Source organism: Vicugna pacos, chromosome 14 (assembly GCF_048564905.1).
Source record: "Vicugna pacos chromosome 14, VicPac4, whole genome shotgun sequence".
NCBI lineage: Eukaryota > Metazoa > Chordata > Mammalia > Artiodactyla > Camelidae > Vicugna > Vicugna pacos.
The window spans coordinates 7,567,532-7,580,989 of NC_133000.1; the positions used below are offsets into that span (position 1 = coordinate 7,567,532).

The 13,458-nt window shown below is 31.4% G+C and overlaps 1 protein-coding gene across 6 annotated transcripts in view; it reads left to right on the top strand.

Moving 5' to 3' along the window:
- PDS5B (PDS5 cohesin associated factor B) overlaps positions 1–13,458 on the top strand; it is a 162,446-nt gene that overhangs the window by 64,704 nt on the left and 84,284 nt on the right. For all 6 annotated transcript variants that reach the window (XM_072976100.1, XM_072976101.1, XM_072976104.1 and 3 more), the window contains exons 4-9: positions 2,003–2,089; positions 2,196–2,293; positions 2,946–3,072; positions 4,952–5,032; positions 9,476–9,616; positions 11,885–12,000. In XM_072976100.1, the coding sequence (XP_072832201.1) occupies positions 2,003–2,089; positions 2,196–2,293; positions 2,946–3,072; positions 4,952–5,032; positions 9,476–9,616; positions 11,885–12,000 (650 nt within the window). The remainder of the gene's footprint in view (positions 1–2,002; positions 2,090–2,195; positions 2,294–2,945; positions 3,073–4,951; positions 5,033–9,475; positions 9,617–11,884; positions 12,001–13,458) is intronic.

Genomic DNA, 13,458 nt, shown 5'->3' on the forward strand with positions numbered 1-13,458 from the left:
TTTTGAAGAATATACAGTGAAAAGAATTTGAATGAAAGGTAGAAAACACACCTATTACCTGGTTATGGCAGTTGTAAGTAAAGGCCTGTGAATGGAATAATTTTTAAAAGACGAGAAAAGAAAGGGAATAGCCTGATTAACCCAAGAGTAGAAAGCATAAAATAATTAGAGCTGTGCAAAACGATACTAAATAAAGCAGGTTAGAAGAAAGTTAGAAAAACCAACAATAATAAAAGATAATTGTTGAAACTGGGTTAGGAAATAAGTCCATAGGAAGATTATTAATACCTAGTGTGAAAAAAGGGCAATTTAGGTTTATTTTATTTAACAAATATTGATGTCAGTTATGTATCAGGAACTGGGTTTACCTTGATGAAAAACAACCCAGACTTTGTTCTTAAATTCAGAGAGTTGCTTCTTGATAACTGGAGTGAGGAACCTGTTCATTTGATCAAGTCAGCCAGGATTCCAGTATGGAATGCCCAAACTGATTTGGGCAAGCTTGTTTTATATATCTTAAGATGAGGGAGGTGGGGGACAATATTTGTCATTTAGAAATAGAGTTAAATTGTAAGATTTGAGAAACACCAGAGACTTCAAGTAGATAACAGGAACCAGTCTTTGGAGTTGGGTACCCAGATTGTGTGTGTTGATGTGTTGATTTTTGTATATGTTGAACCTCTAATTTGGAACACTTGATTTGTTTAAGGAGTAATTGTATTGGGGTTGACTGGGCTGTGGCTGTTCCTCACTAGGTGTCTTGTTGGCATTCTCGTGAAGAGGGAAGTCTAACTTAAGAGTGCTGCTACTTCTACCTCTCTTGTGGATTTCTCAGTGTGCATAATCAATGACCTATCTCAAGACTCAAGTTTGTGTTTTTCTTTGTCTACAGTAGTAGTAATAGAAAATTGTGACACTTTGATTCCCACCTATACACTGTCAGTTTATTGTTGTTGTCAGAAAACTTTTTATACACTGGCTTCGTGTTTAGGATATTGATTATAAATGAGTATCGTCTTTCCGCCTTCGGGTAGAGTCGATACAGCACTTAGTTCTCTCTTAGTGAAACCAGAGATGGTTCATTCTTGGAGGATATATTTTTACAAATGTGTAAATGTGTAGTAACCATTTTTGAAGGATGTACTTTTGATAGTATTTTTCTTGAAAAACTACTCAGTCATCTGTATATTATATTTCTTCCTTTTTAAGAAATGCTTGTTGTTTACTTATAAGGTAAACATTTTTTCCTGTTTTCTTTTTATTGATTGAATAGCATGCTTCCTTTGCAGAATTAGCTTTTATTACCATTTTAACCTTTCCCAAACTTTTCAAAAACATTATCCATAAAAATTTGATTCAAAGTGACATTGAACCTATATTTACTGAGGTATAAAGGGGTGTGTAATAAAAAAAACCACAAAAGCAAGAGATGGGGATAGATTGAGAAATGGTAGGGGAAAAATAAGTAATTATAATGACTAGGTAAGAGCTTGACAAATTAACTTCTAAGGGTCCTTTTAAAATTTCTAAGCTTCTGCAATTTATTATCTTTTCACTTGGTGATTTTATTTTGGAATTTTAAGTTTCTTAAACTGCTGTTTCTTTCTGTATAATTATAATGCATGGTGCTGTTCCAGCAAACCTGATCAGATCAGCTCTCAGTCATTGCAATCTTTTTATTAATAATAGCAGAAATGTTAGTTTACTTGGTTTCTCAGGTCTTTTTTTTTTTTAACATACTGTAAGATGAAGTTTTTCTTTTCCTACTTTAAGATCATGGTAAATGATTTACAGCTTTTCTTTGAAGGGTAGTAAGATATCTGGTGTTTTCATGATGATACACATTTAAAAAATTATAGCCAAATACAAGTTTTTTCCCCCTGATTCTTCACAGTTTATCATGATAAATACACATGAATGCTGAAATACCTTTGGGAATCTCTTGAATATTTTCATTTAGCATTTATAATCTAAACAATACTTTGTGTTTTCTTTTTTTAAGGATATATTTATGTTTATAACAAGGCAGTTGAAGGGGCTAGAGGATACAAAGAGCCCACAATTCAATAGGTATTTTTATTTACTTGAGGTAAGCAACATATTATATCTTGATCTGACATTTTAAACTGATTTTTGTGCTTGTATATTTTTACTGATTGAAGTGTTTATTCTTTACTTTTTTTACTTATTTTTAGAACATTGCTTGGGTCAAGTCGTATAACATATGCTTTGAGTTGGAAGATAGCAATGAAATTTTTACCCAGTTATACAGAACGTTATTTTCAGTTATAAAGTAAGTTTATTTTACTGGGAATGTAAGCTTTTTTTAAAATATAAAGAATTTTTAACTTACAGATAAATACATAAACTGTGTTTGTTATGAATATTGGAAGGCTCATAAGAGTTGTAACTTAAAAACTCAACATGATTTTTATAGGTGTTTTAAAAAATCAATAGAACTTAATCAACTTTGTATTGTAAAGAATAATTACAAGAGTGGCGTAAGGCAATCTATAGCCAATGTAAAAATATTTTTTGGATTATATTATTTTTCTTTTATTTAAATCACATATTACTGACTCAGTTCATGTGAATAGTTGAGCTTTTTCTGTATTCTTTAAAGTTATCTACCAGAATTAACTTTAGCAAACCAATTTGATTTTCTGAAATTAAGGTAAAACCAAAGTTGCATTTGATTTGGTTACTTTTGATTGTGGAAGTGGTTAAAATTAGTCAAAAGTAGTCCAGGAAATGTAGTTTAAAAAATATCTTGGATGCTACTGTAAGATTTGGGAGAGAGGAAAGAAGCTTTAAAGGAATAGATAGAATTTGATTTAATTAATACCTTAGTATCATTTTAAAAATAAAGTATAATGTCCCATGTTATCATTAAATCCTGTACATTTCAGGTATACTTTAAATGAAATATTTGTTTTGAATTCCAGCAATGGCCACAATCAGAAAGTTCATATGCACATGGTAGACCTCATGAGTTCTATTATTTGTGAAGGAGATACAGTATCTCAGGAGCTTTTGGATACGGTTTTGGTGAATCTGGTACCTGCCCATAAGGTAACTAGCAATATATACTGAAATATGTCTAAAGCCTGTTAATATTAGTGTCCAGAATTTGTTCTTAGGCTCAAAATTCAGTGTATCCTGTTTTAACCTTAGTTTTCGAGATTATTTTATTCATTAATGTTAATGAATATTAATTGTTTAATAAAACATGGTACACTTATTGGTCACTAATTAAATGAAAAGAAGAAATAAGAGATTTAGTACATGTGATAAAATGTCTGTAAAACTCAGTTTTGTATAGGATTATGTTTCAAGGAGTGCATTAATAGCTACTTTGATGCTATTAGATAACTCAATATGTTGGGAGATACACAACCAATTAGAGCCTTAGGTAAAAGACAGTGATAGTGTAGTTGGAGGAGAGGGGTAAAAATTAAAAGGGAAGTCTCTACTAATTTGGAGAAAAGGGTATGTTGGTAACAGTGTTTCTTGCCTGGGTGATATTAATCAAAGTGTGTGTGTGTGTGTGTGTTCTTTGAAAATGATCTAGCTCTAGTAAGCAGCTGAAAATACGGTACTGTGATTCACCAGTATAAAGATCTCTGCGAACTTAAGACCTTTCTGGCAAGGTATAATCTAAGTCTATAGCTACCTAGCATTCACAGGGATTACAGTGCAAAGAAGAATCACAATAAATGTAAATGACCCAAATTTACTTCAGACAGATTGTCAGAATGGATTAAAAATAATCCAGCTAGTCATTGTTTTTTTTGTGGGGGGGCAGTAATTTGGTTTATTTATTTATTTTTAATGGAAGTACTGGGGATTGAACCCAGGACCTTGTGCACGTTAAGCACACAGTCTACCACTGAGCGATATCCTCCCTCGCAGTCATTGTTAATAAGAGAACAAAAATACTGTCAGAAAGAGGTTGAAAGTAAAAGGATGGAAAAAAGATTTGCTCTGAGACAACATAAGTATAGGCTAAGCTATGTTGTGCATGTAATTGACAAATGTTTAGTGTATGAAATTTATAGAGGAACTATAAATAACAAGACAAAACAGCTCATTTGATAAATGGCAAAGACAGTAGTTATAGAAAATTATTTTTTATATACACAGGCAAGTACAAGGCAGTTTAATATCTATGAATAGGAGAATGAGTAAATAAGCTGTAGTATATTATGTATTAACATACTGAACAGCAATTAGAAATGAATTAAATAATACAATACAAAACATCCGTGCAGATAAATCTAAAAATATGCTGAATGGAATTTCAGGATATATACACTATTCCTGCTTGTGTTTAAACTGGAATAGTGATTCCATTTTAGATCGTTGGTCATGATTCTATCATCAGAGTCGCACAGAAATATATTTTCTTAAAGTATTTTTTCTCTTGCACTTTTTTCTTTTCATATTTGACTGTTTGTTATGTTTCTTGTATCCTTGGACTTAGCTGTTCTCTGAGATTGCTTTGAGAAAATCTGCTTTCCTATAACTGCCCCAAACTCTTTTGTATTTCCCCACCTTTGGGTCCCTCATTTCTGCCTACACCAGAACTCAGTTTATTCTCTAATGATGTTTTGGGTTTTTTTGGATTTGGAGTGAGCAGTCTGTATTTGTACTCAGCTGAACTGATTTGACTTTGGGACTAACTTTACAATGACTGAGTATCTTGTTTTCTGTCCAAAAAACACTTACTGAATTTTTCTCTGTGGTTTACCTTATATTATGAATAAGATATGACCAGTTAGTCTTATGAGAAAAATGACTTTACTGTCTCCCTCTTATTCTAATTGAGCCTTAGACCATTTTCTCATTCATTTACTTAAGAGTAACTTTTTGAATATAAGTAATATTTTATTTTTCATATTTAGAATATATATATCACATATATAATATAGATTGTGTTTTTTTTCCCCAGAATTTAAACAAGCAAGCATATGATTTGGCAAAGGCTTTACTGAAGAGGACAGCTCAAGCTATTGAACCATATATTACCAATGTAAGTCTTACTTGTAATTGGTTTTCAGGGGGATTAGCCAAAATTTTAAAGACTGCTAGAATCAAAAATTTGGCAAGTAGTACATACTTTAAAATTTTATATTGTTTTAATCATTAAGTATATTTTCTTTCTCCTTATTTAAAATTATTATTGGTTAATATTTTCTGGAAAGTGAGCTCTCATCTTCTTTTGTTTATTCATTTCCTTCTTTGAAATTGCCTAGGAACTAAAACAGCTTTATTTTGGTTAGCAAGATGTACTGTTTCTAATGTTGGACAATAGATTTAATTGTAGTTAGATGAAACATATGGAACTTTTCGTTATTCAGAGAAGTTGCTTACAGCTTTTTGGAGATTAAATTGACTTGTTCAAGAAGATATGAATTAATATCAAGACATAGAAGTTGAAGGCAAGTATGGATGACAGCAATATGGAGAAAATTGCCTTTCTTGACATCCCGGGGGTAGATTCCATATAAATCTATATATTCTGAAAATGGGGAAGAATTGCAGTGAAATGAGCCCTTTCTTTATCATCTCAAATCTACTTATTTATGATTGACCATCTTCTATTTATTTTCAGAAGAATGTATTTTGTCTGATAGGTTCACTGATAGAAGCTTATTGTAAGTTTTATTTTTTCTCCACAGTTCTGTTGAGCTGCACAACTCTAGATGGCACCATTCACATTGTCTTCCATGTGAATGGTACCTACTGGAACAAATCTAGAACAAAGTCTTAATGTTGGCCTCTGGAATTGTGTAGCAGTTCTGTCTCTTCATCTGCTTTCCACATTTACCCACATCTAAACATGTAAAGGATGTAAATCTGTCTTCTTGAAAAAAGTGAGAAAGAAAACCTTTTATAATTACTTATGTATTTAATTTTCCTGAAGTTTATTGAAGGAGAATTTTTCTTGAAGTATACAAAGTTTAAGTCATATATAAAATACATCATTAAAAGATGTACTTTAAAAAGTAACATACTTTATGAAAGAGTACCTTGGTAAATTCCAGTTTTTATCTCTGACTTATGGCCTGAAATAATTCTAGCACATGATGATTTAGAAAAATGTATTTGATTTGTAAGGAAATTGTTTTGGAGGGTGAACTTTCAGAAGCTGGAGAATCAAATTGTGTAATCTATTTTAATAGCTCCGATCAGATTGCCAGGGAATTACAAATATTGATTTCCACAAATTTTGTGAGTCTTGGGTATTGGCTGAAGTAAATTGGTTAGATTGAGTGGACTGAGCTCTTTTTGTTATTGATTTAATGACACTTGAAGTTTGTAGACCCAAATTTAAGCATTCTATGATTAAATACCCCTTCCCCTTTCCTTTGCTTCAAGTGCCTCTGAATGAGTCTCCATGGCCATTAAATACACTAGGTGAGCTCCTCCTGGTGGTCATTTATTTAAATTGATATTGCCAAGCCAGATGTTGTTTAGAGGAACAATTTTTTTTGGATGCCTTTTTCTGGCATAAAAAATAAGAAAATGACACTATACTGCATTGATCTTTTTCTAGGATAGGGGAAATAAATATTTGGATAAATAAAGAAAAAACTTCAAGATAGAATGATAGTATTTGTTGAGTTAGGTGATTAGGTTCATTATACTATTTTCAACATTTGTATATGTCTGAAAGTATTTATATTAAAAGTTAAAAGAAAGGTATAAGGATCGAGGAAATACTTTTAGCAATCCCAGATAAATTAAGGTAAAGTATTTCCCTGTCATTTATACCTTAGGTTAACTTCCTACTCATAGTTCTTGCTCACAGAAATAGATACCCTCCTGCATACTTTCTTGTTATATATCTTTATCATAACTAGGGGTGGGGTGCAAGAGGCACAGGACTAGTGAAATGGTCTGAGCACACTTTTAGTTACGTATTTATTCCCAGTACTTTGTCTCTTTTATTTTCTTACCTAGCTAAGAAGTCATTAAGAATTGCTAATTTTTTTTCCTCCTATCTTCCCTTATAAATCTTCTTATTTTTCTACCTCAAGTGTCACTTGAGGTGAACTTAATTGTCTTGTAGGATTTTAGTACAGTGTTTAAAAATCATTCTCAGCCTTTTTGGACTTGTCTATAATAGCCATTATTCATCTTGTGGAGACTTAGCAAGCAAAAATAAAAGTAGACTATCAAGATAATAATAACCCCACTTCTGTCTGTTTTTCACTCTCATGCATGTAGGCACATTCAAGTTTGTTCTTTATAGATAATAATTCTCATATATGTAGAACTTAAGAAATCACTGTGGTGTTACAGATCATTTTTAAAAATAGAGTTTGTTATAACTTGACAAACTCAGGAAACTAAAAAGTGTGTGTATATATATTTGTGTGTGTGTGTGTGTATATATATATATACATATATATATATATATATATATGTATATATATATATATTTTAGAAAGGTAAAACAGTGTCAAAAACAAAGTACATAGTGCAATTCAAAAAATTTCCTACATGGATCACTTTCTGGTAATGTTATTTTTTTTTCTGGATTTTTAAAATCACAAGTTTAAGGAGATGGCACAAAATTATTTTGTTGGATGGAAAAATATATCAAGTTCATCTTGATATAGGTCAAATTTGGTTACGTTGCTAAATCTCACTTAGGCTGTTATTGGAGTTAATAATACTTGGGGTGATGGTAGAGAATGTGTTAATTAATATGAAAGCAGTTTTGTAATTAAAATTGACTGTTTAAATCTAAGGTAGAATTTTTTACTGACCCTTAATTTACTCCTTGTTTCATTAGGAGGTGGTTGTTATACTTCAGTTTGTAATGTGAAAATTAGTTACCGATTTGTAAGTGAGACACTTATGTTTTCTGGAAGGAAATACTTTATTCAGATCTATATCTGCTACCTCCACTAAATTGTAAGCCCTCAGGGAGGTTGTTTTACCTATATTTGTATCATAGTAATTGTTATGTATTATTCATTTACTAAATCTACATTGGATACCTCTGTGTCAGGTACATTTTTATAAGTGTCATAAAAGATACAGGCTCTTGTTATATAGTGGAGAAGACTACTTGGAGATATGTGGCAGTTATAAGTGTCAAATAAATATTTTTGACAGAATTTATAAGAAGTTAAACCAGGGAATTTTCTTTTTTTTCCATTTTCAAATGAGTTTTCTCCAGACTGGTAGAAGATGGTGGTTTGATCACTGAATTGGCCAGATTGGAAAGAATTAACTGTTTTATTTGCTAAAGAAAGGTAGATTTATCCTTTTTAAACAGGAGAAAATTTGTGAATGAAAACAACAAAGCCACTTTATTTTCAGCCTGAATGAGATTTAACCTTTGATGTCATAAAGTTCTTTTCCCACAAAATTGATGAACAAGGAGAAACAAATAAGTTATTTTTAAAACCAGTAAAGAAGGACTAGTGAAATAGAGTTTGTTCTTTTCTCTCCTTCTGGCTAGGTAGTTAGTACAGGTTCAGAGATCTAAAAATGTTCGTTTAAGAACAACCCAGGAACTAAAAGTAAGCAGAGAAGACATAGAAATGTGAAGTCTTTGTACTTTCCAGATAGAAAACCTAATTAAGCTAAATTGTATGTTAACTGTCACAGAGAGAAGAGATCAGAACAGCTCATATGGTGTAAAGAATCCTTAACTCCTTCTTCAAGGAGACAGAAGATACTGTTGAGAATATGTGGTATATGCTCTGAGTTAATTTTTTACATATTTAGAAGACGTTTAATAGAAAGGAACTTGATCATTATGCCCTGTATCTTTACCATTTTCAGTATTAACATGTTGAATGATCTGAGTATGGAAACTAATTAGAGCTGGCTGCTTACTCACATTTGGATTTTCCTTGTGTTTGTGTGTACTTTTAGTTGGACTTTAATTACTGCTGTAAACCTTGTACATATGTATACATTGTTTATCAGACTATAAAAGAAGACAAAGTATTAAAAGGTTGCTTTGCATTGTAAACAAAAAATTACACATAAAAAAAATAGAATTGGCTTCTACTATGAAGTGAAGGTTTAAGGTTTTTTTTTTGCCTTCATTGCTGTTGTCTTCCATACATGTATAGTGAACAAAATGTGATCCTTTGCCCTTAAGAAATTTATCTACTAGAGAAATTTAGATATGTACTCATATAACTATAATACAGGATAAAATATGGTAAGCACCATAGGGGGTATAAAGTATATTTGACAGGCAGGGTGTTTATTGATATACTAACTGATGAGTTAGTACAAATTACGTATCTTTTATTGTGTACGAGGTGTATTCCTTATTTTTTATGTAGCCCATAATGATTTCCCATCTACTCTTAGAAAATGTTTTGATATGCCTATTTTGACTTTATATAAGATGATAATGAATTTAATTGAATGATAAGATTTTAGAAAATTTGATTTAGCTATGGTGTTTCTATTAATGATAGATTTTCTTTCTCCGAAGTTTTTTAATCAGGTTCTGATGCTTGGGAAAACATCTATCAGTGATTTGTCAGAGCATGTCTTTGACTTGATTTTGGAGCTCTATAATATTGATAGCCATTTGCTGCTCTCAGTTTTACCCCAGCTTGAATTTAAATTGAAGGTAACTATTCTAAAAATAATACAGTTTTATCAACCTGATTAGCAAAGAGTATTATTCGTGACTTTTTAATCCTCATAGTGGGTTTAACTGAATGTTACAGGTGTGATGTTATCTTACTGTTTTTTGTTTACACATTTGTACCGTGCCTACTTGTGTTATCTCCAGTTCCTGGCATGGTGCTTAGCAGACAGAATCAGATTAATTAATGATTAGCAGGATGGTATTTCCTTTCATATATTTTCCACGTGAATTCTAGGTTGTGATTAGCTGTTGGGATCATAGCTATACATCAAATTTATGTTTTTAAGGTATAATTTATAGTGGTTCCCAAGACCCTTTGATTTTTGCCATGAAAATAGTTTAGGGTCTGTTACCCACATGGGGTGAGATATTTTCCCTTTATTAATAGTGTTCCTTATACTTGCCTAACCTATATTGAAAGCTCCTTTGCTTATCACATAGTTTTCTGGAATCTTTTGTTAACATGTCCTTATTGCCTTGACATTAAATTACATCATTAAATTGAGTTTCATTTGCAGATTTGGGGCATGTTCTTTTCTCCTTCAAATTATTACATAAAGATTAAATAAAGCTGGTTATAATTAATAATTTCTGATGAACCACACTGTACCACCCAGAAAAGTTTTTAAATGATTTCTTTGTTTTATTTCTTCTTTCTAAAAATTTGAATTTATCTCTTTGAGAGCTACAAAATAAACAGTTTATGTCGGTAGTGTAAATAATCCCAAAATGGAGCAAATAATCAGTCTCATTTTATTCTGGGGTATATTTTTGTTGTATTTCTCAAGTGAGTTATTTGATTCACTGACCTTCCTGCCCCCTTTTTTCATTCAGTTAGCAATTTTGATAAGGCAAGAGGCAGTCATATTTTTAATTATTTGTTGGTTTGATTTTCTTTAATAAAAATATTGAGTATTATAAGAAATATAAAAATAAGGAATTATCATTCCTGCTTCCAGCAAATTTATCATCTGTTATGGGAGGAAGAGGAAAAAAATCCAAATCTAGTGAGAGGCCAGATAAGTGTCATAAAAGATACAAGCCAGCATACAATTGAAGCAAAGAAAACACCATGCAGAAGCATATAGAGGTAGGAAGGTGCTGGGTAAATTCACAGAACACAAGGAATGAGAGTTGCATGGTCGCATAAAGTAAGTTTTAATCATTCCTGGCTGCACATTAGCATCTTCACCTGTGAAGCCTTAATAATGTCCAGGCTTTAACCCAGACCAGTTGATCAGAATTTCTGGCAATAGTAGAGTCCAGGCATGTGTTTTTTTTGTTTTTGTTTTTGTTTTTGTTTTTGTTTTTCTTTTACAGCTTTAGATGTCATTGTAATGAGCAACCAGAGTTGAAAAGTACTTTTTTAGAAAAATGATGAAAGAAATAGTAGAGATGAGTCAGGTCATATTATGGGGGCTTTCAATACTAGGCTGAGGCATTGGTTTAAAATTTTAAAAGAAATCTGTGCAGTGCTGTCCATAGTACCTTGAACATTGGAGCTTTTTGACAATCCCTGATTATCACATTTTATGTTCAAGTCTAGTATTGTGGCTGACTCATTCATTTAACTATTGTGTCATTTGTTAGAGGTACCAAAATCAATAGTATAATTTGAGTTCTTACTCCTAGAGTACCCAATTTGTATATAAAGCAGAAATTAGCTTTTGCTTATCAAGGCTTCATCACATTATTGAACTCCATTATGAATCTGGTGGATGTAGGTGAACTGACTCTCCTTTTGAAGATTTAGTGCATATTTTTTCTACAAAGAGCTTAATCAGTACCATCATACATAATTCTCTCTTTACTCTAGGCCAGCACATTAGCATCTTCACCTGTGAAGCCTTAATAATGGCCAGGCATTAACACAGACCAGTTCTATTAGTATCTGTTCTTAAAAATCACGAAGAGTTTTTTTAAGGGCCTCAAGTAGGTTTGATGTGAGTTTTTGAATTTGACTTTGAATGGAAATAAGCCTCAATTGTAGGTGGGGCCACAAATTTTTAATCAGACTTTGGAGTGAATTTTCATGTAGGGGAGTACTTTTTTAATGTAATTTGAGATGATTAGAACATTTAAGATAACATTTAATTTTGTGACAAATAAAACATTTTTATGTATAATTTATCAGCTGAATGTATGAAAGGTTTCCTGTGGAATTGGAAGTTAAGGGAAATAATGGGAAAAATTATTCTGACTATATCTGCCTTATGGTTTTAAAGCTGCGGTTGTGTTTTCTTTTAGAGCAATGATAATGAGGAACGCCTACAAGTTGTAAAACTACTGGCAAAAATGTTTGGGGCAAAGGATTCAGAATTGGCCTCTCAAAACAAACCGCTCTGGCAGTGTTACTTGGGCAGGTATATGATTTTGGTGTCCTGTTTAAAAGTAATGTATGTTTACGCCTACTTATTATTTTAAAACAACATCCACATTTAAGATCATTCTCTGTAATTATAATGAAATGAAAGGTTTTAGATTTTGAAATTTCTAAATACTGAAAGTGATTGGCCATATTTATGATTTCCCCTTTTCTTCTTATTTTGTCTTCAGTAATTTTTAAAAGATGATATATTTAAAAAGCTATCTCACAAAGTATTATAATCACAGAATTAAACTGTATTGCCTAGCAGTGGTTAATTCCAACTGAAAATATATCATTGTGAGATATAGCCCCTCCAGAAAATAGTTATATTGAGTTAGATTATTTGGAGATATTTTAAAGATAAGGGTATCCACAGAATGAATAAATAAATGATTATATATGTTCCTCTTACTAACCTCTTTTTTTTACTTTTCTCATGAGAAAGAGGAAATGATAACCTGGATTTCTTGTATGCTTTTAATGATCCACAAACCTCCTGAAATTGGTTGTAGAATTTTGAGTGTGTTTGTGTATTTTTTCTGTAAAAAAAGTTCACTGCACTTTTAAAGGTGTCCTTGATCTGGAATATGTTAAAACCATCACCAAGTACCCTGGCTGAAGCTTACTTTGACCCTGAAGATAAAGGAGGATTTTTTTTCCCCTGCTTTTTTGTTATTATGCTCATGACAAAAATACATAATACGTTATAAATAAACAGATGCATAGGATTTAGAGATTCATATTCTATTTTCTTTAATATTTACGTATTTGCATTGTCATCATCACTTTTCTTTCCATTTCATTACCAGAACTATCAATGATTGTGATTAGTTTTGTCTCTTGGTCTTGTTTTTCTAATTTGTTAAATGAAGCTATAAGCCTTTGTAAGTGCTTGTTAAGCCATAAATTCTTACCCTGATTTCTTATCTATTATATAGCTCAATAATATTTAACAAGGTGTGTTAAACTAATAAAAATCAGTCTGTCGTCATTTTGAGTTAGATTTCTAGACTTTTTCCCCTTAAATACAATGGAAAGTTCGAGGGCAGTAGTGCAAAATGTTTTAATTAAGTTGTGTAAGTAAAATTAAAGTCTGTTTTATTTAAAGTGTTAGAACAAAAATACAATTTTATATATAGACATTTAATATATCTTTAAATCAGGACTTGGCTCAGCCAGACTTTATTTTATAGGTTTTTAAGAGGAAAAATCCTAATTTGAACTTGTTACCTTTCTATTATATTGTAATTTTTCCTTTTATTACTAATGACATAAAGCTTGCACATTATTCCTAATGTTAATGAGCTTGAGTAATTTTTAAAGATGTTTTATAATAGTTATATAGTATGTGTTTAGTTGAGAGTGATAAAGTATACAGGAATTGAGTACCTGGATTCAAAACACTCAGGAAACTATATGAGACCAGAGGCTAGATTTTATAACTTTTTTGGGG